At 32.6% G+C, this 25,543-nt stretch overlaps 7 protein-coding genes across 29 annotated transcripts in view; 5 read left to right on the forward strand and 2 right to left on the reverse strand.

Moving 5' to 3' along the window:
* Window positions 1-153: 153 nt before the first annotated feature.
* On the reverse strand, window positions 154-6,687 carry LOC126866279 (39S ribosomal protein L14, mitochondrial). Of its 6 annotated transcripts, none has more exons than XM_050619663.1 (3): window positions 6,630-6,687; window positions 638-841; window positions 154-558 (listed from the first exon to the last, which is right to left on the reverse strand). In XM_050619663.1, the coding sequence occupies exons 2-3, from the start codon at window positions 825-827 to the stop codon at window positions 305-307; spliced, it is 444 nt and encodes a 147-aa protein (XP_050475620.1). In that variant the 5' UTR covers window positions 828-841; window positions 6,630-6,687; the 3' UTR covers window positions 154-304. The 6 variants fall into 6 exon arrangements, with proteins under 6 accessions (XP_050475620.1, XP_050475622.1, XP_050475617.1 ...); XM_050619665.1 differs by lacking the exon at window positions 6,630-6,687 and adding an exon at window positions 1,306-1,446 and having other exon boundaries at window positions 638-838; XM_050619660.1 differs by lacking the exon at window positions 6,630-6,687 and adding an exon at window positions 1,306-1,446.
* Window positions 1,248-2,071, forward strand: LOC126866276 (28S ribosomal protein S28, mitochondrial). Its single transcript, XM_050619654.1, has 3 exons — window positions 1,248-1,526; window positions 1,669-1,790; window positions 1,851-2,071. The coding sequence occupies exons 1-3, from the start codon at window positions 1,248-1,250 to the stop codon at window positions 1,996-1,998; spliced, it is 549 nt and encodes a 182-aa protein (XP_050475611.1). The 3' UTR covers window positions 1,999-2,071.
* On the forward strand, window positions 2,212-6,054 carry LOC126866259 (methylcrotonoyl-CoA carboxylase subunit alpha, mitochondrial). 4 transcript variants are annotated; one of them, XM_050619610.1, is made up of 10 exons: window positions 2,212-2,802; window positions 2,909-3,039; window positions 3,116-3,185; window positions 3,257-3,641; window positions 3,752-4,086; window positions 4,186-4,482; window positions 4,653-4,865; window positions 4,953-5,447; window positions 5,547-5,735; window positions 5,796-6,054. In XM_050619610.1, the coding sequence occupies exons 2-10, from the start codon at window positions 3,002-3,004 to the stop codon at window positions 5,922-5,924; spliced, it is 2,151 nt and encodes a 716-aa protein (XP_050475567.1). In that variant the 5' UTR covers window positions 2,212-2,802; window positions 2,909-3,001; the 3' UTR covers window positions 5,925-6,054. The 4 variants fall into 4 exon arrangements, with proteins under 4 accessions (XP_050475567.1, XP_050475565.1, XP_050475568.1 ...); XM_050619608.1 differs by having other exon boundaries at window positions 2,212-2,739; XM_050619611.1 differs by lacking the exon at window positions 2,212-2,802 and having other exon boundaries at window positions 2,817-3,039; window positions 5,814-6,054.
* On the forward strand, window positions 6,198-9,874 carry LOC126866265 (transmembrane protein 209). The gene is made up of 8 exons (XM_050619631.1): window positions 6,198-6,452; window positions 6,552-6,677; window positions 6,765-7,066; window positions 7,145-7,465; window positions 7,530-7,663; window positions 7,752-8,078; window positions 8,159-8,380; window positions 8,481-9,874. The coding sequence occupies exons 1-8, from the start codon at window positions 6,406-6,408 to the stop codon at window positions 8,607-8,609; spliced, it is 1,608 nt and encodes a 535-aa protein (XP_050475588.1). The 5' UTR covers window positions 6,198-6,405; the 3' UTR covers window positions 8,610-9,874.
* LOC126866251 (zinc finger protein 658B-like) lies at window positions 9,172-16,895 on the reverse strand. 8 transcript variants are annotated; one of them, XM_050619579.1, is made up of 6 exons: window positions 16,830-16,895; window positions 16,275-16,546; window positions 15,912-16,042; window positions 15,434-15,661; window positions 12,276-13,863; window positions 9,172-12,177 (listed from the first exon to the last, which is right to left on the reverse strand). In XM_050619579.1, the coding sequence occupies exons 4-6, from the start codon at window positions 15,570-15,572 to the stop codon at window positions 10,176-10,178; spliced, it is 3,729 nt and encodes a 1,242-aa protein (XP_050475536.1). In that variant the 5' UTR covers window positions 15,573-15,661; window positions 15,912-16,042; window positions 16,275-16,546; window positions 16,830-16,895; the 3' UTR covers window positions 9,172-10,175. The 8 variants fall into 8 exon arrangements, with proteins under 8 accessions (XP_050475536.1, XP_050475537.1, XP_050475540.1 ...); XM_050619580.1 differs by lacking the exons at window positions 15,912-16,042; window positions 16,275-16,546 and having other exon boundaries at window positions 16,830-16,868; XM_050619583.1 differs by lacking the exons at window positions 15,912-16,042; window positions 16,275-16,546; window positions 16,830-16,895 and having other exon boundaries at window positions 12,276-15,112; window positions 15,434-15,502.
* LOC126866257 (klaroid protein-like) lies at window positions 16,553-24,024 on the forward strand. Of its 6 annotated transcripts, none has more exons than XM_050619605.1 (15): window positions 16,553-16,918; window positions 17,604-17,804; window positions 17,892-18,257; window positions 19,015-19,228; window positions 19,536-19,678; window positions 19,777-20,030; window positions 20,152-20,337; window positions 21,473-21,681; window positions 21,776-21,847; window positions 21,926-22,163; window positions 22,285-22,413; window positions 22,496-22,782; window positions 22,849-22,941; window positions 23,327-23,402; window positions 23,495-24,024. In XM_050619605.1, exons 2-15 carry the CDS (start codon window positions 17,611-17,613, stop codon window positions 23,548-23,550), a joined length of 2,517 nt encoding a protein of 838 aa, XP_050475562.1. In that variant the 5' UTR covers window positions 16,553-16,918; window positions 17,604-17,610; the 3' UTR covers window positions 23,551-24,024. The 6 variants fall into 6 exon arrangements, with proteins under 6 accessions (XP_050475562.1, XP_050475564.1, XP_050475559.1 ...); XM_050619607.1 differs by lacking the exon at window positions 16,553-16,918 and adding an exon at window positions 17,100-17,240; XM_050619602.1 differs by lacking the exon at window positions 16,553-16,918 and adding an exon at window positions 17,339-17,538 and having other exon boundaries at window positions 17,587-17,804.
* A 398-nt stretch (window positions 24,025-24,422) lies between these two features.
* LOC126866263 (peroxisomal leader peptide-processing protease) overlaps window positions 24,423-25,543 on the forward strand; it is a 29,361-nt gene continuing 28,240 nt past the window's right edge. For 2 of the 3 annotated variants that reach the window (XM_050619626.1, XM_050619627.1), the window contains exon 1: window positions 24,447-24,550. The gene's annotated coding sequence lies outside the window, so the exon portion shown is untranslated. Of the gene's footprint in view, window positions 24,551-25,543 lie in introns of all 3 variants that reach the window. The other variant, XM_050619625.1, reaches the window with a different exon arrangement.

Below are 25,543 nucleotides of genomic sequence, written 5' to 3' on the forward strand. Positions count from 1 at the left end.
AGCGCCTCTCTTCAAAATCAACGCAGACTTCCATTTATATATATATAAACAAATAAATTTGTATAAATCATATTTCGTATTATTGGTTTCAAATTTGGACTAGTAACATAATTTGCGTTCCCAGTTAATATCTATAATATATAATAATGCAACTGACATTATGAATGTAACACTTTATTTTGTTATGCATATATAATTTGCAGTATATATACATAATAATATTAACATATATACATATATATGCAGATGCAGTTCCTAACTATTTAAGGTAGTACCTATATGAAGAATTGTGCGCTTGTATGTATTATACAAATTTTGTGGCAATAGCTAGCAATTTTGTATAATCTGCACCTTTGCTGTGTGTCTTATTTCTCATGATAGTTCTCAGGATATGAGGAATTGGTACATGAATCCTAGTACCTAAAGGTGTTCCATTTTCATCTATGAGAACTATGTTATTGCTGTCAAATCTTGGTACTTTGGGATTTTGACGTTGTTTCAAACCAACCAATATACCTTTCTTTTTCTCACCTTTTATGGCAACTAATACTCTGTCCCCTACATTGATTACAAATAATGATAAATAATATATCTGTTATCAATATATTTCAATAATCTATCTGTTAGCTTAACCAACCTATTAAACCAACTCCTGTTTTATTATAAATATGAATACAACGTGGTGGTTTTCCTTCCATCATAGCCTGCTTCCCAATTTCACTATTGTCCACAACTCTTAATCTTGTTAATTTTATTATTTGATTACATATCGTCGATGTGGAAACATTTCTGGATACAATATTGAATAGCGTACCATGTATAGGCATTATTGCAATATCTTCTATAATAAAAAACGTTTATATTATTATAGTAATCAATATTATTATTGAATACAGTTTAATTTTTTCAATAAAAACAATAAACTTCGTACAGCAAAAGAAATGAAATTATAAAATTTAAATTTTGTTTATCAACCCAACTTCTTTCACATTTTATTTCCTATATTTACATTTATTCAATTAAAAAATTTAATTAATGCGTCAGTTAACAGAAAGTAGAACTATTTATCTTGAAACTTTTTATTTTAGCACCAAAATAGCACTACTCACTTAATTTATCTGAAACTGCCGAAGTACTGAAAATGTTTTCTTTCGAACTTTAAGAATGATCAATGTTCGGAACAAGTCGAACATCAGAACATAACCTATATGAAATTTTAACAAGAAACACGTTCCCCGCCTACTAAGATGAATAAGGTTCAATATCATCAAAGAATAATTAAACAATTATATCTCGCTTACGCACCTCAAATCAGTTCACTGTTCGTCCGAAATTATTGTATAGAAGGAAAATCGGGTGAAACTATAACAAATGCGAAGGAACAAGATAGTAGTGACGAAGATCCAGAAAGTATTAATTCTAAACAAATTTGTCAATCGATTGAAAATATTGAAACTGAGAAGAATTTAGCGAATCCAAGACGCAGTACTTTCACTTCGTTACTTCGACATTCGAAATTTATAGATGTAAATATAAAATATTTTATTCTATTACACAATCTAACATAGCATTTATTATATATATGCTTTTTTTGTCTTGCTTCTTTGTTCTTTTTAAACAAAATCCAAGTTTCTAATTTACCACTTATGTATATTAATTATATTTCAGCTAGGAGATCCTGAAGATAAAGTAGTATTGGGAGAAATTTTTCAGATTGTTAATAATGACTTATACATTGACTTTGGATGGAAATTTCATTGTGTTTGCCCAAGGCCTCAAAAAAATTTTATGTAAGTCACAAGCAGAATATATGCTTTAATAAGTAATAATGTTAATTTTTATTATTACAGTCAATATATCAGAGGTGCAAAGGTTAAATTGTTAATAAAGAATTTAGAATTGTCTTCGCGGTTTTTAGGAGCATCTACCGATTTAACACTCTTAGAAGCAGATTGCGTTCTTCTTGGTTTAGCACAATCCCCATCGAAAATACGGTAGAACTAGAATAATTATGTTTATTTTGTACAATAATAGATCATAAATAAATAAAAGAATGCTTCTTTTGACCATCTCTTATTTTTTTATTGTATAGAATATTATTACAATTGAGATTACCATATTATATGTTCATGTAATTAATATGATTGTGTAGTTAAGTTGATTTAATGATTGCATTGTATAATGGATTTTATTTATGGAATTATATTAGTGTGATTCTATCGTTTGTTATAAAAAAATTAATTTCACTTCAGCCCATTAGTTCACTCGGTTAGAGCGTCATATCTGTCATATCACTATACCCAGTTCGGAAATTTCACTTTTTATTATCCTTTCAACCAAAATATTCCTAACTATATAGATAGATAGACATAAGAATCATACAGGTCCATTTCATAATCAATACATTCACCACCCACAAACAAACATAACCTACGCATAAATCATAGCAACAAAAATAGTCAAACGATTGACAAATCGATACCAAAACACACAAAATGTAAAGAATCTTTTCGTAATTTGTTTAGTCCCACGCACACTCACACCATATCTAATTTGAGCGTGAAATAAACAAATTATTACGAAAAAAAAGTTAAAGCGGTGTGCTAATAGCACTAATAACACGAAAGCTGCAGTACTGCAGCACTCATGGGACGAAATTTTTCTTTAAAAAGCTATTAAACGATTAAATTGGTATCTAATTGTAAAACAATCAAAATTTTCATGTTTAAATTATAGGCAGTTACGTATACATTCATATTATTATCTTATCTATGCATACAGTATATGTATGTATGTATGTATGTATGTATGTATGTATGTATGATGCGTATAACCATCGGTATAACCTCTCCGTAAAGGTTAGCGATTGCTGGCTTGCTTACGTAAAATGCTTTAATGCTTAATATAGATGGAACGAATGATAAACTTTGTTTTGAAGGCAAGAATCGGAAGAGCGTTCATTTACAGTTATTACGATAGCAATTCATTTTAGGAGTAGATCATGCGTCTAATAGAAAAAATACAAATATCAATTTCGCAGTAAGTAAATTGTTAAGTGTGTTAATCCATTTTTTTGCATGAAATTGAATAATTATATATTATCAATAATGCTCAGATGCAGTACATTGATTCCACATAGTCGTAATTTACATATCTCAAAAATCACAACTGACCGATTTAATAAAGTAAGAATTAATTTTTCAACTCATAATTTTGAAAATTAACAGAGCTTATGCAGTTCTTTACTGTATTATAGATTCTAATTGCAAACAGAGGAGAGATTGCATGCCGTGTAGCAAGAACTGCTAAAAAATTAGGAGTGAAGACTGTAGCAGTATATAGCGACATAGATAAAGATTCTTTGCACGTAGAACAAGCAGATGAAGCATATTGTATCGGACCTGCACCATCTAGCCAGAGCTACTTAAGACAGGACAAAATTATCTCTATAGCAAAAAAGTCAAAGAGTCAAGCTATACATCCTGGTTATGGCTTTCTCTCAGAAAATGCAGAATTTGCAGAACTCTGCCAGAAGGAAAATATTGTATTTGTTGGGCCTCCAGCAGATGCAATTAAAAATATGGGAATTAAAAGTACTTCAAAAGATATGATGATAAAAGCTGGAATTCCTGTTATAGCAGGTATGATTTGTGTCACTGTACAAGAGTATATACACGGATATACAAACACACATAACATATTATATAAATAAAATATTCAAATCTGATTATTATGCTATTGATAACAATAGGATATCATGGAGATAACCAGTCTAATGAAACCTTATTATTGGAAGCAAAGAAGATAGGTTTTCCTTTAATGATAAAAGCTGTATGTGGTGGAGGAGGAAAAGGCATGAGAATAGTTCTAAAAGAATCACAGTTTATTGAAGCTTTGGAATCTGCAAAGACTGAATCCAAAAAAGCATTTGGTGATTCTTCCATTTTACTCGAACAATATGTCAGGAATCCAAGACATATTGAAGTACAAATTTTTGCAGATAAACATGGAAATATTGTTCACATGTTTGAAAGGGATTGCTCTATTCAAAGGAGACATCAAAAGATTATCGAAGAAGCACCTGCAGTATGTATATGCATATTTAAACTTTTGCAATGTGAGAGACTTGACATCTTTTTAATACTATGAAAATTATAATAATATAATGATTGTTCTGTTTTGTAGCCTGGTATTTCAATAAATTTGAGATCGGACTTAGGCGCAACAGCAGTTCGAGCGGCAAAAGCGGTAGGATATGTTGGCGCTGGTACCGTCGAATTTATAATGGATCGGGATCAAAATAACTTTTATTTTATGGAAATGAATACACGTCTTCAAGTAGAACATCCCATAACGGAAGCAATTACGGGATTGGATTTGGTTGAATGGCAGTTACGAATAGCGGCGGGAGAGGAACTTCCATTAAAACAGGCACAAATTAATTTTAGAGGACATGCCTTTGAAGCGAGAATTTATGCAGAAGTAATGACAAAAGTCTTTCTTTATAAAACACATAATTTGTACCTTCGATGAGATAAAATGGCTTTAATATTTCCATTAACCAGGTTAATCTCGATAACCAATCGTGGAATTGTAGTTGATTCTTGCAGCAAACTAGCTAAATTGTATAAATAAACTACAACAAATTGCAGGAACCAAGAAAAGATTTTCTACCGGGAGCGGGTAAATTGTCATACATGAGAGTTCCAGAAATCGCAACTGAAGCGATCAGAATCGAAACCGGAGTTCGTGAAAAAGACCAAGTATCAGTACATTATGATCCCATGATCGCTAAATTAATCGTCTGGGGAAAAGATCGAAAAGAAGCGTTGGCTATACTTAGATCAAAGTTAAACGATTACAACGTAAGTAAATTTTCAAATGGAAAATGCGTATGTATTATTTTATTAAAAATCTTGGATATTTATATTGTTTTCTGTATATATTTTTAGATAGCAGGACTAAGTACTAATATAGAATTCATCAAAGATTTATGTTCCCATTCGAATTTTTTGCAAGGTCAAGTACACACAGGATTCATAGAGGAACATTGTCGAGAATTATTTCGAGAATTACACGTGCCAAGTGAAGTTGTAGCTCAGGCTGCTCTCGCTTCTATACTTTACGAAGATACGCATTCTTTACGATCATCTCTTACAACTGTTGATCCTTTCAGCCCTTTTGCAACCGAAATTGGTTTAAGGTTAAATCACACTCTAACGCGGACTTTGCATTTCAACGTTTGCGATGATGATATCGAAGTTGAAATAAGATACATTGAACCTGAGGTCTATTCCATGAGAATCAATCAAATCGGTCCTTGGAGGAGAGTAACAGGCACATTAAAGAAAAAGGAAAACACGCTGGAATTATGTACCGAAATTGACGAAACAATTACTAGAACGAAAATTATTAAAATTCATAACAAATTACATTTATTCACCAAAGCTAGTATTTTTTCTTTTTAATATATTTTTGTTTGATTACTTTAATTCCGAAAACAAAAACGCCTAAGAACTGATTATCTTCAGCTTTAGTTTTTATAGGACCGTGAATGGCAATTTAACATACCTCCTAGAAAATTTCTTTATAATCTTGCAAAGTGTCAAAATAAGGAGGACCCGTGCAAAGCTTTAAGTCCTATACCAGGATCTGTAGAAAAGGTATGTGTGGCGAAAGGAGACACTGTAAAGATTGGAGACGCTTTACTTGTAATTAACGCCATGAAGATGGAAGTATGTTTATATTATGTTTCAAAATTATTGTAACTTCAGACATGTGTTTATGTTTCAAAGTTAATTATTTACTTACAGCATATAATCAGAGCATCCGTAAATGGAATGGTCGAAGACGTGCTATGTTCGATAGGTGACAATGTACCAAAGGATAAAATTCTGGTTAAATTAACTAAATCTGTATCTTGAAACACAAACATTATACATTATTATTGTCTTCTCTTTTTTTTATTTTACTTAATTTCTCTGAAACAATTCTTTTTTATCTTACAGTTATAAAAGATTCATAATATTTAATAATAAATTCTTATTCGACCAACGTATACGTGTATTTTATATGCAAATCAAATTTAAATTATATATACGTACTTACGTACAATATATGAATACTAATTTCAATTTTTTGTGAATTATATATTGTGCGAATATATATGTATACGATGTATATTGATATACACAATACATAAAATATATAAATTACAATTAAATGTATCAAATCAAACTATACAAACTGCCTGACTGTATTTCTGTTGTAATTCCGTTCCCAAAAACGCGCCAAAACAGTGTCGTACTATTCGTTTACGAAGATACGTTATTTCAAGAATAATAAGGTGCTTTTTAAATAATTCTTAGACTAAATTAACAAGGAGAAAAGAGAGTTGTAGGGAGAATGAGTAATTTTCGATCTCCAATGCGATACATTTCTCCGAATGCAAGGTAATGCAATAAACTAGAAATAGAGAAAGGCATTGAACGAAGGTTAGAAAGTTATTTATTCCCGGCACGTATGATCACGTTGAATAATTTTATTTTTAGAGTTTTGACTGCCAAACCTCAAGTGGAACAAACGCTTGATATAAGACAAACTCAAAATAAAGCAAGAAATAGTATTACCTGGTTTTTCGTCAACAGTTCTTTACTTGGAATCCTGGTCTTTGACATGTAAACTATTCATATTTCTTAATTAATCAATTGTTCGTTCTATCAGTAATGAAAGAAATATACATGTTTTATATGTTACGTTTTTAGAGTATATGGAGGTGCAACATATGAACCATTCTGTTGGGCTGAGTGGTGTTTGGCCTTAATATTTGCATTAAATGCTGTTTATCATATAACAAAATATACATGGGCAAATTTTTCTCTGCGGCCAATTCTGCTGAATCCTAAGCAAAGATACCTATTAGGTATATCAGAGGATGACCCCCTTTTTAAAAATGAAAGACCATCGTCTCCAAAAACTTCAGAGCCACCGGTCCCATTAAATTTATCATGCATTAGCCTCAATAGGAGAATAACCTCACTTGGGTCTACAGGATTAAGCGAATCTAGTATGATAAACTTCTTTTTTACATTCTGATATTATTCGAACCTATTTGTTTTTACCATATATAAAACTTATTTTCAAGAGGACTTTTCATCGCCGAATCAGTTTTTTAAGTATGGTAGCCCTACATCACAAAAATCGGTATCCAGCTCCAATGGATCTTTTAATAAATCTCTCAATATTTCGGCAAATGGAAATTTAACAAGTGAAGATTTGATACAAAATGAGAGAGAACTAAAAAATTATTTGGAGGAAGCTCACCAAAAAAAACATGTTTTATCAACGGATATTGATCAGCCTTCCAATTTGCTTAGCTCATTTTGGTCGCATCCAGCGATTAGAAGCCCCGGGGAAGTTTCTCCATTGTTAAGAAGATGTGCATACCAATTAGCACCCATTATTGGTAGGAAAGAATATATTTTCTTTCTTTGATAAGATAAAATTTACGATGCTTTCTTTTCTCGTAGATAAATCAAAATCAGCTAGTCCTGGGAGCGAAGAGGGCAATTCACCTAGGGGTATATTCGGCGCTCCGGATGTTTGGAGAAAATATAGGATCGACCCAATTAAAGTAAACGAATGGACAGCTAATCTTCGCATGGCAAGTAAAACAATCAGATATTGAGTAAATTTCATTATTTCCAAATATACGTACATATATAAAAAGAACATTGTATCAACTATTTCAGTGGATTAGCAAAACAGTTATTGAACGTGTAGCAACCGAAATTGATAATGTTTGCTTGGCATTGGTCCGTCATGGTTTAAGCGATTCCCAATTAGGATGTGTTGGATTGCATAGATTGAGAAAACTTGCACAAGCACCATTTTTAGTATTTGCTATTCCTACTTTACCAACTTTAGTACCTTTTTTAGAACTTTCTAACAATCAGGAATATTTAATTAAGAGAATTAAAATTCTTGCAAAAGGGGGTTCAATGAGTGAATTCAAGTGGAATGGTGGAGGATCTCACAATGATAAAGAATGGGATTCTAGCTTGCCAACTGATTCAGCGGTAATTTAATTTTTTTGAATTTTCGTAAAATATTATCCAGATACAATCAACAATATGTATATATTATTTCATTTCTGCAGATAGTTATGCACTTGGTGTCAACGTATATGGATACACAATTGGAAGCCCCTCTAGATCAACCCGATGCACGACCATTTACATCGAGGTATATGGCTAGATCAGGAATAACTTTACCACGTAGCAAAGGTCCCGTGATAGTATGCCAATCTATAAATCCACCGCATTACAGTTTGGCACATTCTGGAGATTCATTGCCTAGCGATTATGAGGAAATACAACGTGTAAGTAGATTCAATTAAATTTACTTTATCATCACGTTCACTTACTTTAGTGTAATATTTGCAAGTTGAGACTAATTCTTTTCTCCTTTCTCATTTTTAGGGTAGGAACAACTTATTTCATACACTTCTGTTATTTTTATACATTGTTAAGACAAGAGATCACGGTATGTTAGGCCGTGTTAATTTGGGTACATCGGGTATAAACGTTTTATGGGTAATCGATGGTTGAATATCTGAAACCCTAACAAGTGATAAAATTACACCGCGCATATTCGACTACATATCATTTCTTTTTGTTTTTTTTTATTATATTTCTTTTTAACGATTTGTTTGTACTTTTATTGTACATTTATCTTATTTGAATTAAAAATATTTTACGCGCGTATGTATCAACAGAAGGAGCAGAAATCTATTATAACCGTTTTGATACTACGAATGTTTTATTCACAGTACTTAAGTATATGTACAAATAAATGATAAATCACGATCCGCATACATTGAAAATAAAATTTTAATATACTGTTGAACAGCATATGATTGCTGTTTTGCGCGCGTCTTAAATTTCACTTTACAAATTTTATTTGAATACACATGAATACATATTAAAACAACTACCGCAGAATTTTTCGCGGAATTCTTAAAACTGTCATCATATGACCAAATAAATGCGTCATCCTCGCGGATCGTAAATGAATCTGCATTCCTATTCGTGTTCCATCGATATCATGCCACACGCAAGGAATGCAATTACTTTCAACGTTAGCATTAGCGCCACTTTCTATACAATCTCATAATTATTTTTTTTTTTATTTTGTTTTATTCCAACGATCGGAAATCCATATGTCGTAAAAAATTATGTTGCACTTTTCGTACAATTTATAATACATTCTTTGGATAACGGTTTCTGTACATTTAAAATCAATCGGTATATACACCGTTGTTATGTCATGATAAAATAATAATAACGTATTCGATATACAATTAAAAAGCAACAGATTCGTTTGTACGTTAGTTTGTAATTCTGTAAGTCGAAGATGATAATTTTTGAAGGCTAAGCTGTGTTTCACGAAATCACGACACCTTGACGATATCAACGATTGATCCGTTCAGAGTAAATTTAGAAAGAATTATCGTTGAGATCATCTTACATTTGTATTATTTTAAAATGACATCATATATGAAATTAGATGAAACGTTTGATGGTTTCCAGTGAAATACGACAACAAAATGGATTTCATAAAATATTTCTGTACGACTTTTGTACCTTTTTTTCAAATATACGTGTGTGCGTGTATACACGTATATATTTACGCATATACATATATATTTGCGTGCCTACAGATCGCAATTATAATTGTTTTTTAATCAACAATAACCGACGAGAAAAGAGACACACATAGACACAGTAGAGGGACATGTACGCATGGGCGTACACATACACACATAAATCAACAAGTGTTTAAATAAACTGATTCGAAACTATGTGATACAGGATCTCTTGTTTTCTTTTATGCTCCGTTTAAGACGACTCCGTTACATACAAGTAAAACAAGTTTTCATTCAACTGCATTTTTGTTTCCTTTCTCCTTGTTCTAGATTTTTACAACAGCTACGACTCATATTTAAATATAAACAGAGATATACAATGTATAATACAAAGTCAAAGACAGTATTTCAATCACATTTTCCCTCTCCCTCTCTTTCTTTGTTGTGATGCTGAGAAAGAAAGTTTTCGGTTTACGAATGGAAATTAAAGAAACAATCTGATGAATACATAGAAAAGTTCTATCCCAACTTATGATGTAGTAAATATTTTGGTTCCTTCTGGTAATATTACTTCCTCACCAACATCCGTAAGAGTGACTGTAAGAGGAAGGATCAAAGGCATTAATATCTCTTGAAGTTGCATAACTGTTTGTTGAGTGGCGACTGATTCAGGTTTAGTGATAGTAATGGTTTTAATATTCTGTGCCTTTACTATTTGTCCTTGTTCAAGAGTAGTCTGTTGTAGCACTCTTTGTTGATTTTGAGGCGTAGCCTGTACTTGCGCGGTTAGTGTTTGAGCACGATTTTGATTCTGAACAAAAGTTTGTTTACACCTTTTACTATGAGCATATCGACTTCCATTGTTGTTAAACCGTCTATCGCAGGTTGGACAGGCATAAGGTCTTTGACCAGTATGAATGAAGACGTGTTCTTTGAGCGACTTCAGACGACGGAAGTTTTTCGGACAGTACTTACAATGGTATTTAGCCTCGCCTGTATGCGAAGTCAAATGATTAGCAAGCGTATCGGCTCTAGCAAATGCTCGTGAACAATATTGACAAACATACGGTCGTTCTTGAGTATGCGTTCTCATGTGCATTTTCAAATAAGCGTTAGTTGTGAACGGTCGCGAACAAACTTCGCAAACGTATGGTTTTATACCATTATGTGCTCGAAGGTGTGCAATCAACGTCGTCGATTGCGTAAAACTTTTCGAACAAATTTCACAAAGGAATCTTTTTGAGCTGTCCGTTTCTTTATTCTTCTTGAAAGTTCGGTCATGCTTTGACAAATGATTTGTCAACTGTTCCTCTTTAATGAAACGCTTTGTGCATCGTGTGCACTTATATGGCTTAATCATGTTATGTTTAGCTACGTGTATCTTTAAATGTTCCCTTCTATAAAATTTTTTTGGACATATATCACACAGATACTTTTTTCCTTCGTGGACTTGAATATGTCGTAAAAGCCCTTTTCTCGATGTATATTGCTTGTTACATTCCGTGCACTCTAAACCTACGATATCAGTCCTTCTCTTCCTACCAATCTTTTCACCTGGTTTTTTCTCCTCGGGTCGCGGTTCGATATCTCTCAGATCTTCTTCCGTAAGAATGCCTTCGGTAACATGTTTCGATCTATGTTCTCGCAGAATCTCATTGTTCTCAAATGTGTCTCCGCAGATATTGCACTTTCTCACTTGATCGGGGTTCTTCTCCGAACACTTATCATAATGGGCTTTTAGTTTGTCTTTGCGGTAAAACTTAACATTGCAAATATCGCATTCGAAATTCGGTTCTTCGTGCAACAATTGATGACGTAACAATGATTTTTTCGTGCTGTATCGTTTTTTACACTTCGGGCACTCGTGATTATCCATTGGCCAATCCAAACCACTTTCAAAATCCGAATCATAATCGTCATCTCTATTCTCTTTATGGTACATCTCCTCATTAGCGTAGTCCCTTTGCCAATCTTTCTTATCTGCCGATTGCTTTTGCTTTTCCGACTTGACCACTCGTTGTTGCTCGTCTTTTACATGTTGCTCCATATGTTTTGTTAACAATTGTTTTGAACTGCATCTTTTATTACAACTCGCACATTCCAATTCCTTCTTATGATTATGTCTCTTATGCGAGGATATTTCTCGCTTATTCCGACTATAATTATTATCTGTAACATTAGCGCGATTAATTCTATCGATATTCTCCTCTTCCTCGTCGAAATCTTCCAAACCATCCTCGGTTTTAATTTTATCTATAATTTTTTGTGCAGCTCTCGCAGCGACTCTTTTAATACGTTTATTAGGATCATATTCTTGTCCATGAAGGAAAGTTTTATGATTAGTAGCTATAAGATGATTGCGTAAAGTAAGTTCGTTACCAAATGTTTTGTTACATTGTGTGCACTTGTAAGTTTTTACACGTTCATGTTGCTGTTCCGTATGTTTTTGCAACATTTCTTTCATTGCAAATCGTTGACAACACACCTTGCAACTATAGTCAATCCCCGAATGACGATGGGTCTCCATGTTTCTAAACAATAAAATGTTTCATCAGAATGATAGACATGTGCAAGACGATTTTCCTATAATAACATAATATACATTGCAACATCTTTAGTTCTTACCTACCTATCATTTTTCTTCGATAAATTATTTTCTGTTTCCAGCAATCCTGGTATTGATTTGTTTTCCATCCTGTGATTCCTGTCTATGCTATCTTTATCCTCTGTCTCGTAATCACATGTTTCCTTACTAATTGAATACTCTGCATCCATCTCAAGTTCTTGTTCAGTTAGAACACCTTCAACCACGTGTTTCGCGCGATGATTTCTTAATTTTTCCAGTGAATCGAATTCTTCTTCGCATATACTGCAACTGAGAACAACATGCGAAATCGCATGCCTTTGTAAGCCACGTTTTGTATAAAATTTCTCTGCACACTTGTCGCATGCAAACGTTTCTGTACGGACATTGCGATTCTCCTGTTCCTCTTTTTTAATCAAATTACCCACTTGTCTTTTATCGTCGTAGTCATTGTATTCATCGTCGTCGTCATCGTCGTCGTCGTTGTGGTTGTCATCATCATTGTTGTTATTGTTGTTATTTCCTCCTCCTCCTCCTCCTTCGCCGCCGCCACCACCACCACCACCACCACCATCACCGCCACCGTTATTGCCTCTTTTCGCCTCGTTCCCTTTTTCTTCCTCTCTATGCTCTTCTGGACCCACCTCTTTTTGTTTGACTTTTTTCCGATACTCGTTATCCAAATGCCGACGTGCATCTTTATAATTATCAAGATCTAGACTATGTTCGTCTTCGTGGAATGATATTTCTAAGGGCATTGATTCTTCCTTGCCCTCTTCTTTCTCCCTTTCATGTTTTTTCAAATGTTTACTAAACGAGGTTATATATATGTATTGCTTGCCACAATGCGGGCACTTGTTTGATCTCTTACCCGATGGAGGGGACTTTGCAACATTATAAACGTTCTTTTGCGGTGTATCCGGTGTTTTTTTCAGAGACAATACCTTTCGAACTTCTTCGTGAGAATGCATATGCTCCTTCAAAACATTCTTCGACAAAAACTCTTTGTCGCACAGATAACATAGAAAAATTTTTTCCGATTGATCAGAGGACTGACCTTTTTTCAGTCTCGAGCTTAAATTCAAATTTTCAAAATAGTTTTCCTCGTCGGAATCTCGTCTCGTTTCAAAATTTCGCCGAACTAATTTACGTTTGCTTCTTCTCGTTTCATTTTGACACTGAGAATCTGCATCTGGCTGAACAACCGTGTTCGTAATATCCGATTTTTCTTCTTCTTCATCTTCCACCTCATCTTCTTGTTTTGTCGTTGCATCAGCTGCTTTTACCAATAGATCTACGTACTCGGTACAATCCTCCCGCTGAAACGATTCTCCGGAGGGATGTTGATGTTGATGTTGATGTTGTTGATGATGATGATGCTGTTGTTGCTGCTCTTGCTCATTCGTGCTAGATAATATACACTCCTGCTGCAATATATAATCGTGTTCTACCGTTGAAATATTTTCAAGGCAATCGTTATCCCCGTTTTCGTGTTTTAACATTTCTTCGTTAATGGGAGCATCTATGATTACTTTAATGTCCTCTTCTTCATGACTCAGGCACTCTCCCGATGTCTGCTCTGTAGCGATAGTTTGATCGATTACCTCCTCCATTACCGCGTTCGAGTTCTGTTCTGGGAAACGCGAAAGACTCGTTAATAACGGTGTTCGACTAAATAAATACTGCCGGCCATGCGAATTCACTTTACCGCAAGAGAAAGACGCAAAAAGAAAGGATTACAAGAGAAAAAACAGAGAATCACGAACACACGTGTTGACGAGTCGAGAGTAGCATCGCAGCCTACTTTAGATGCAAGCCATGGTGAAAATAAATTTGGCAACAATGTTTATAACTCTCGCCTCGGTGTAAACATAACCTAGTCAACATGGCCTCTCCAAAAGTTTCGCGCGAGTTATGAAATGCTGTTATGATAAATGACACTAAATACTAATGCAACGAGACAATTATAATTCAATACAATAGAATGTATAACAGCGTATACCTATAACAATATATATATGTATACATAGCGCAGATTTTTTCTATATTTATAATCAATATATACATGTGTAACACAGTTGAATCTAAAGTCAAAATTTTCAAATATTTATTTCGTATCCTTTATTTTATCTTTTACAGTAGTAAAATACAGTAGTGTTATATAGATTTTTATCATAGGACCTAATAAATGAACAGTGTCATAGCATCACTGTGTTCTCAGTTTTAAGAAAAATTGACATTACTTTAGAATCAAATAATTCTCTCTTTCTAAAAAATACAAAATTATAAATTCTTGCATCAGTAATGGTAACGTATCACAGCAGTTATCCTGAACTGGGAAAATATAGCATATCTTTTATTTATTTAAATACTAATATGAATATTTCCATTCTCATCTTTATTTACAACAATTATAATACTGTTTTAGAGATAATTTTTTCTGCAGTATTTTCTGTCAATTTCTCTTGCCACTGATTTTCACATATATGAATGCACTTAACCTCTTTCGCTTAACGTTAGTCGTCTCGTCTCCTTTATACCTTTACCTTTGCTAACATGTGACACTTTTTTGTCCATTTTTAGAAGCTTTAATTGTATTCAAAGATGATTTTAACTTGTTTCATGCTCATGTTCGTATTTAAAACTACTGTAAATACTTGAAATACAAGTACTTACATGTATGTATCATACATCAAACTCTTCCATGATTATATATCATAGTATTTAGTACACAATATATTATGATATTTATACATTAGTTAAATATACAATAATTATCACAAGGATTAGGGGTATATCTTGAATCAATTTCAATAAAAAACGTTAATCACAATCCGTTCAAGCACATATATATATGTATGTACATACGTATTGCACTTCAACTGCAATATTAAAGTAAAAGATTTGATGTTTGTAGAAACATTGTTGCCGCATCGTTCACCATGGATTATATCTAATATCTAACGTAGGCTATTGTTGCATACAAAAGAGAGGTGTACGCAGAAGTAGGTATTACGCGAACGAAGTGTTACGTTATCATGTGAACTTGACTTTATGTCCATAAACAATAATATATAAATTAAGCGCGCGACACTTGCAATATTCAGTACGGAAATACAGAAATGGTATAGAGAAAGTGAGGAAGATCTACTAAATTGCTAATTCCCTATGACTTTTAAGAATTAAACATTGAATTTTCTTACCTTTCGCACTCTGACTTTCTATGCAAATACTAATGCGTGTTTTGCATCTTCTGCATACAAGTATTGACGTGGTACATATGATTTCAAACTTCGCTCCTAATTTACATATCGATATCTGTAAATCTGAAGTTACGTTCATGCGTTGACAGCTGCTCCGTTGGCATCGAATATGGATTTCGAGTTGTCACAACATTAAGCAATTTCAAACTTAAATTAACCTAAAACGATCTAAATGAACGATATTAATTGTTACAAATGAAATAGAAAGATTACAAAGTTTTCTTTTAGTTTTTGGATAACATTTTTCCAGGTTTTGACTGTACACATTTTGACCTATTAACTGAGTCCTCTATTAATTACAAAATATCTATAATGACGAAATTAAAAGTTAATCGATTATTTTTATCAGAAATAAAATAACATATAAAAAAAGTAGAGGACTTTTTTACAATAAAGTAATAAATAAAGAAATTATTACATCAGGAAGATCGACAATTAGGGAGTGACGGGTTAACTCGCCTTTCTCGGCTAACGAGCTAAAGCATAGATTCTTATTCATAGGTCCCAGTTAATTCCTTGTGATATACGAAATCTATTTATGCACTTCGTCTGTAATTATAAACAGCTTTTAATACATTTTATCAGTTACTTTTCTCTCATAAGTAAATTCACAGACAAGGTATAAAATAGATCTATGATCCAATGCATTTAACATTGATAGTTAGTAAATTTTTGATATAAACGTCTATTTATGAAATTGCAACTAAGGTATAGAGAGAATAAGATATTTTATAATCGTAAATAAAATATAGAATTCTGTATTTGTACAATATTTGTTTACCTTTATACAGATATTTATTTCACGGATGAATAAAGATTGTTTGAGATTATTCTGATTAGTTCCTTTCCCAATTTGATATGTTCTGACTGCATAAATAAGTCTTCATTTTTGAAATTATTAATCGAACGATTGGTTTAATTAAACTTTTCTCTTATTTTTTGCCTTGTTACTCACGAAACTTTAACTTTCGTGAACAAGTATTTACTATTTTTAATATAGAAAAGTACTTTTATTATTCGAGTTCAGGTACATTATGTTGTTTGTGCCCATATCTTCAACACATCATGATAACCATTGTTAATGGCAATTACATACAGCTTATTGACATATTTTAAATCAAAAACCATAATTCAATTCTTTTTAGTAGCTTTTTGAGGTATATTAAACTAGGGAGAGTGTAGAATGAATCATCGAAAGATGCGCGCGCACATAGGTACGGCTATTCGTCGTTTTCTACGCATTGCAACTTGCAAGCTCGTGTTAGATCTTGAAGGAACATAAATGTTGACAGATATTTTAAAGTTACCACGAAAATCATCATCTTGCATAACTTACATTATAAAGCGAATATTTTTTTATCTTCTTGAATGCACGACATATCGAATCACTTAGGAAGAATCGCGAATCTCTTTTATATATTTTCGGTGAGTTCTCTATAAATAGAAAGATTTTCGAGAAAGTTAGTGGCGAGATTAAATTTTGATATTAATATGTGGGTGTATATACTTAACGTTTAATGTCAGATATATCTATGATTTCGACAAATATTCATCTAAAAGTGTTTCAAAATGCATTGTGTCTGTGTTACGAAAGTATTATTAAGATTAATTCTTCTTACGTATCAGACGTGTATACATTATACGTGTATGAATCGAGTGCCAAGATATGTATATGTATAAATGAGATCAGATCCTAGATCATCTATCTGTGTCTCTCATATATTAAATATTGGTTTCCCTTAGTGAAGTAAGAAATAGGAAAACAAATAGATATTTTTTGATTGTGCATATGATATAGCAATGTGCGACATGTGCAGCGTATCGCGCTAGGAGAGGTCCAGTAAAAAAAAAACAAACTGAAATCAATGAGAGAGGGAGAGAGAGAGAGAGAGAGAGAGAGAGAGAGAGAGAGAGAGAGAGAGAAAAAGTGTGCTTGGTATAAAAGCCAGCAGAGAAGGATTCTGTTTAAAGATCCTTCAGCAGGAGGGAAACTATTTTTAGCTTATATACTGTGCACCCTGATGGATTGTAGTTTTTGTGACTTTGTATCTATCTCTATTAATATAATTTTTTTTGTTAATCTCTTAAAATAGATTATTTCTATTTTTAGCAAAACTATGGAGAATGAACAACGACATTATGAATTACGAAGTGGAAGTAGATCACGTTCTAGAACTCCTTTGGTGCAAACTTGTGTCATGAGTGAACCAGAAACTCTAGAACATCATTATCATTTAAGAAGTTTAAGTCAGGAGAGATCTCATACTCCTGGAGAAGTTGCAAATACTAAAAGATCTGGTCCTAGAATATTGTATGTATTAAAAACATATGGTTGGGAGACTACAAATTTAGACATGGTTTACGCATAATCTCAACTATAATTTGAACATTATTATAGATCTGGTAGTAGCAGTAAAACAAATGATCAAAATGTGGAGGCTATAGTGGAAAGAAAAAAAGAAATTCTCACTGTTGAAACAACATTGGGGGATAAAAATAAGCGAATTGAAAATCCTTCTGTCTATACAAAAAGAGGAGAACGTCGATCTGAACGGCAAAAGGCAAAAAAACAGATATTTGCAAATGGTCAAACTGATAACAAGGAAGGTTTATTTGAACATAAAAGCGGAGAAAGCCAAAAAAACATCTTTCCACATAGAACTATTACTAGTGATTATTCTTCAGAGGAAACAGAACAAGAAGAATTGTCTGATAGATCATGTTCTGCGCATGAAATCTATAAGCAAGCTGGTGATTGGTGGAAGTATGTATTTGTGAAATGAAGGTCATGATGTTATATTATTGTGTATTTATACACGTTCATTGAAATTTAATTAATTAATTTCTTATATAAGTTATAATTTCGTATAAATAAGTTGGCTGAATTTGACTTTGGAGGACATAAATTCATTGGCCCCTTTTTTTATATGTTATGATAGCTTTCAACGAGTAAGATCCAAAAATACAAATATTAACTTTGGAATCTGATGATCCAAAATATATCTGTACGTAAAGTTGAGCGTTTTTAGCATATTTTATACGTTATTTTAACGCCATGTTGGCTTCTGTTCGTAATTTGTCCAATGAGTGGAGTCGCTGGCCGTACACAAATGCACGTGAGTTGTGGCCATTTTGTGGCGGGATTTTGAATTGTGTGTATTGGACTAGGGTTTGGTTATACTTTACCCTTTGACCGCCGTGAAGCGAAATTCAGTTTAATGCTCATCTGTGCGGACCAATCAGATGATAGATAGAAGCAATATGGCATCTCATACTAACCTGTAAAATACGTTAAGAATGCTAAATTTTACATACGCATGATTTTTGAATTGGATTCCTAGAATTAAGACTTGCATTTTTTGATTCTATGCCTCAAAAACTATGAAATGACAAAAAAAGAATTCAATAATTCTATGTCCCCTAAAGTGAAGTTAAAGCCAAGCGGCTGTTACGAATGATTAATTTTATTTTTATATTGTATCATATGAAACTATTTTACATTAGTTATTAATGTTTGTTAGTGTATTTCCTAAAACGGACTACACCTATTCTGAAAGGTCCAAGTGTCGTTATGAAATAGCGCCAGGTATACTAGCCATGCCTAATATGTCACGGCGATCCATCCATTCAAATACGCAGGATTCTAATCGATCCTTGCATGTTCCGTCTGAGAATGTTGTATATGAAAGAACAAATATCGGAAACGAGAGAGGAACAAAAGCAGAAGATTCTATAGTAAGTACAACAATTTGATTCCAATATTATATTATAGATGCAGAATTGCAAATAATACATGATTAAATACCGAATGGATGTTTACGTTAGAGTATCAATAACGAATAAAGAATGACTTAGAATTTTTATTTGTATATGATAAAAATGTGTTGTACATATATGTGACTCATAGTACGATTGAGGATTAATGCAAAATATTTCAGTAAACTACAAATATATCCTTATTTATTCACTTATTGGTATTCATTTATTGGAATTCTACATACATACATATAATTTATATCTTATTCGTTACTGTCTTTTATAGTTTGTTAATGAATATTATGGAGCACATATATCAAGTACGGATAAGTCTAAAGCTCAATACACAAAGACACATATAGAACAGTACCGTTGTCACAGGGAAGTAATTTATGCAGAACCTACTAATTCAACGAATTCACAATCAAGGTTTGTTATGTGTTTCAAATCTTTATGTGCAATAAATGTACGAAAATCATTCTTAAAGTTATATGAAACCATTTAAAAAAAATATGTTTATTTCTTAGGCAATCGTTGAGCTCTGATTTGCCATTAAAACGTATTGATTCTCGAAAATGTAGAATTACATCTGCTGTTGATTCAGATACTGAATTAGAAGAAACAGCTTCAAATAACTATAGCCAAAGAAGCAAAATAACACATCAGTTTACGAGTTTTATACTGGTTACTGCTTTATGGTTTAGCAAATTCCTTGAATTTCTAAAGCTCAAGCCAGTCAGAAGAAGAGAATATTATGCCACTTATGAATATCAAAGATATGGTATTTTTCAATTATTTAACATGTCTATAAATGCAATCTTCTCATAATCTCTTCATATTTTCTTATAATGTAACATAAAATGAATAATTTATTAACACATATTAATTTTATGTAATTTCAGAATCTAGATGGTCCAAGATTTGGAAATATATTGACAGTCCTTTGCATTATATTTATCTTTTTATGGTCAGGGTGTTTTTCTTTGACTCGTGGTTGTTGAGTCGTGTATCCAGTATTAGGAGATGGATGCATCAGAAAAGCCCAATACTGTTTTGGATTGCTTTATTGCCATTGTTTCTTCTTACTGGTAAATTTTATAACCACTAAGTCACTGTAAACGGTTCGTCAATTAAGAAATTCGTGACTTCATATCGATATTCTTTTATTTTTCTTTTTTTTTCTTTCCTTTTTATTATCTGCCATTTTCACCCACAAGATCGAGTTTTTGCCTTGGCATCTTCGGGAAGACCGGTGAAACCTATCCTGGCGTTTCTTTTTCTTTTTGTTTCAGGAACTTACATCGTGCAAAAACAGTCCTTTATCTGTCTGGATTCTCTGCACAATATTCCCTATGATGTCACTGAGACGACCTATCGCATCTTTAACAATATTATCAGTTTAACGTCTTTTCAAACCGATTTATTTATTGAATATATAAAAATGATTAAAAATTTGTCAGTACATTTTCTGCCCGGTGTGAACGTGTCTTTACCCGAGATGCCTTAGCATTGGTTAGAATTTGATCTTTTCTTCAAAATTTTTTTATTTACCGTCTATATAATTTGTTTTATTTGTAGTTTATAGTGACGTGGGATTTGGTTGAACTTACTTTATATTATATTCATACATATATATATACATACATACATATATAAATTTATGTATGTGTGTATGTATGTTTGCCTTGTGATGCATAACTGACCTCCCGTAATTTTTAAATAAAAAGTGATAGATTGTAATTGATACCGAAAGGTATTATCATGTTATGTTTTCGATATATTTTATGCATTATTATTTATTACTAGTCATTATATGTTTTTATCGTGTATATAAATGAGTTAAATAACAATAGTTACCAAAAATTTATCCTTATATATGCCCGGTGCTGTGGTATCTGTAAAAGCACGTTCATATGCAGTTCAACGCGTTCGGAGAAATTGATGTTCGTAAACATCGTAATGTTATCAACGTAAAACAAAAAAAAAACTGTAATCAATGAAATCAAATGATTAAATTTAACTATGGGAGAAGGATAGAGGGAGTAGGATTACTTCACTGGCGATGTAGAATTGGAGTATTCGTGCTTCACAAGGAATATGGATGTAATCTCTATATCTTGATATCATCGGAATGGTGAGTCCCTTCGTCTATCCTTCTCTCGGTATTTGTATCAAGTTACAAGATTAGCAAAACTTGAAGAAGATTATATTTTTATATTTCAGGTTGCTGGTGTTTACCACATCTTTCAGCTCTATTTCCTCAAACCAAAGTAATTACGCGGGAATTTGGAACTGGACAGGAGTTAGTTGCAGGTGAAAAGCAATTATTTTTAAAGGGGGAAATGTTTGGAAAAGAAGATAATTTTGAATCGATCACCGAAAAATTACACAGTAGGATCAACAACTTGGAGGATCGAACTATCAAACAATCTGTAAGGCTCTTTGTTGACATTTAATTACACAATATGAAAAGTTTGTTAGTTTTTTTACCGGATTAGCTACTAGTCATATATTTAATATACACAGGACCGCCTTTTCAATATAACTCAAGCGCTGGAGCGGCTTAAAGAAAGGGGATATATCTGGCCAAAAGATGATGTAAGTTTAAATAATTTGTTCGTAATACTTTTCGATGTAATATTATCTGAACTTGACATTGTATTTTGTTTCTTTCAGAATGAAATATTATTGTTGGAGGAGAGACTGAAAGAATATAAATTAGCTGATATCTATTCTCAAGAAATTGATGTTATTAAGTCTCAGTTGGAGAAACTGAAAGAATTTTATTCGGAGTTAAAATTATGCTGTAGCACACGTACAAATCATATTACTAGCGAAGATTTAGAAAAACGTATCGAAATGATCTTAATTGATCATTTCGGTACGTTGATGTCGAACGCAGAAAAAGTTAAAGGTACCCGATACGTAATAATCGCAGTACTCATTTAAAGCGAGTGAAATATTCATGTTCTTAATTATGTATCAAATACAACGGGTGTGAATGCAAAGTGTATGAAAAATAATTCTTTTTACAGTTCGAGACAAATCATGGATTGCGAATGATGTTATAACGGATGATCGCGTTCGCGAAATAGTCAAGGAAGCCATAAAAATATATGATGCGGACAAAACGGGACGCGTTGATTATGCTTTAGAATCTGCCGGTGAGTTTGTCGAATTCAATAGATCGATTCGGCCCAATATTGTTCTGACTGGATAAAACATATTAGATTTTTTTATTAATAGGTGGTCAGATCATTAGTACACGTTGTACTCAAAAATACGATATAAAAACTAGGGTAGTCAAACTGTTGGCTTTTACATTATATCATGAAAATAATAATCCTCGTACAGTGATACAAGGAAATCCAATACAACCAGGTGCTTGCTGGGCATTTCAAGGCTTTCCAGGATATTTATTAATTAAGTTACGAAGTTCTATTTATATTACTGGATTTACAGTTGAACATGCACCGAAATCGATTTTACCCAATGAAGAAATGAGAAGTGCGCCTAAAAAGTTTAATGTCTGGGTAAGTAAGTCGACTCTTTTATAAGTGAGGTATACAGCTCAATTCTACATTCTCATGTTGATATAGGGTTTTGTCGATGAAAATGATTCTGAACCTGTATTGTTTGGTGATTACGAATTTGCAGCTTCGGATGATAATCTACAATACTTCCCAGTTGAAGTAAGTTACGTCCTTAATGCAGTAATTTTATTAGATCATTCTGAAAGTAAAGATGGCTTTGAATTTCTCGTTGTGAAAAAGTATACCATCACGAAAATTCATTATCCGTGAATTCAAATAAACACTATTACGTATTTTTACCAACGTTATATAATAGTATTTACCATATCGGGTACTTTCATGGCCCAATTTCGCAAGTGTTATTTAGAAATGTTAAATCAAAATCAACAAAATCATACAACAGAAATCTACAGATATCGCCAAAATACATTCGTTACAATGGTGCTTATTTATGTTTTATCAAGGAAGCTTCAGGATGATCCAATTACATACTTTGCGTTTTCTTAAAGACTCGTTCTAATATAATTGATATTTTACAATGCAGAATACAGCAATCAAGACACCATATGAATATGTGGAATTAAGGATACACAGTAACCATGGACAACTTGAATATACATGTTTGTACAGATTTCGTGTACACGGAAAATCAGTTTAAATTTCTTTTACTGAAAATTCAAGTGCAAAATTTTTTTGAATATTGTAATTGTAGCAGGAGTGGATTTGCAATTCGATTCATATCAGTCAATAAAGGGAGTAAGTAAATGAGTCGGTGAGTGCGCGTGAGTCAGTAATGAGTGTCAGTGGAGAAAGGGTTGGGAGGGAAGAAGATTGGAAGGGAGAGCCATTGCATGTTGTGCCTTCAATTACTCTTCGATATAACAATAACCATCACGATTTAAGGAGAGATTTATTCTTTAACGCGTAGAGACATACGCAAAGTGAATAAAGCGAACGTAAGTTACCGTTATCATACGTAGACAATACAAGCCTAAGTGTATATATGTATATGTGTGTGTATATATATATATATATATATACATATACATATACATATATACGTAAGTACATGGAGTCGATTATTTAATCATTTTCTTTCTTTGTACGAGTGTTTATACTTCTTTTCCCTCAAGTTTTATCATCAAGCACAAATGTAACAACTGTTTTCAGCGAAATGTACAAAAAAACACAAGCTGTTTTTCGAAGAACCAATTAGATAGGAATAAAAAATGAAAAAGCTCAGCGTTCTAAATATTACTCAAAGTTCAGTATCATTATGTTTCTAATATCGTACAGTTGTAAAACTCACACGACAGTACAAATTGTAAAGAAAAAAGCTCTGCCTAATTTCAGGTACATAAGTATGCAGTGTTTCTACGATAATTTTTATTATACTAATGCGTTTCATAGAAATCTAGTATAACATGTTTGATAATATATTTGGTTAGCGCATATGCAATCACTGTGCGCGTGTTGTGTACATATGCACATATACATTGTACATGTATAAAATAGCAAGAATTATACTGTTTTGCAAGTTATAAACTAAATTTACAAGAAAAAAAGAGGCTACTTTTATACATATTATCTTTTCTCTTATTCTTCACCTCTCGTTGAGGTTACTTTATCGAACACGATACTTACGATATTTCTTTTACTGTTGCATTATTTTTTATTACCTTTACTTGGCTTTTCACGTAATGTCATTTCCAGTAAACGAAGGTGTAGAGTGTTCGAAAAATACGTACTTCGGAAGCCACAGTGACACGTAAGTACATATAAATATAATTATATACAAAAGAAGTGCATTCAACTATGAAGTGAAATGACTAGAATAGAATTGTTGAAACTATTACTATATTATCAAGAAATCGTTTGTCTATAAGTTCTTATTCACTATACCAGGTTATACAAACCAAGATGTTAGACGTAAGTTATAACGAACGATTTTACAAAGAACGAATGTTATAATATAATCTTTATAATGAGCGATTATACGATTAAAATTAGTAGACTACAACAAACGCGAAGAAATACTGACGGTCGCCTCGCCGATTTTTTTTATTATTCCAAAAAATGTCTTGCTTGCAATTGGATCTCTTAGATCGTCGATTATTTCTCATTGTTAATAAAACTGAATATTAGTGTAGTTCGCTCATCTATTTAGTATTTATTACTTGGCAACCTCTTAACCTAACCTAGAAATATTAATCATGAATAATTAAAAATAATTGCAGCCATGAGTCAACAAAATACGTAGTGAGAAACACTGAGAAAATTTATGTATAACGAATGAGGGTCTAATTATGTAGTAGTAACACAGACAAGTATCGTACGATGTGACACTTTAGGCCTGGTGCAGACGAACGAACGATGCGTCAGCGTCACCGCCGCAACAATTTGCCGCCGCATTTATGCGTCCGACTTTTCTTACAATTCACACAAGCGTTTTGCGTTCGCTTTCATATCGCATATTTGTTCATTCAGTTAAAATTTAATAACATGGATGCGGTAACTCATTACCAAAATTATAAAAAAATGCATTTCTGTAAGTTTTATTTAAGACTATATTAATCTACGACAGGAAGGAGATATTGGATATATCCCTTCATTATTGCCAGACTTCTCAAAGTTCCATGTTTATCAATTTGAGGGAAAACGAGATAAAATTATTTATGTTTATGTGGTCGGGAATATTTTCATGAATTAAGTGTAAAAATTAATGAAAATTTGATGTAACGTCCACCGAGTGTCAGTATTC

The sequence above is a fragment of the Bombus huntii genome, chromosome 6 (assembly GCF_024542735.1).
Source record: "Bombus huntii isolate Logan2020A chromosome 6, iyBomHunt1.1, whole genome shotgun sequence".
Classification (NCBI taxonomy): Eukaryota; Metazoa; Arthropoda; class Insecta; order Hymenoptera; family Apidae; genus Bombus; species Bombus huntii.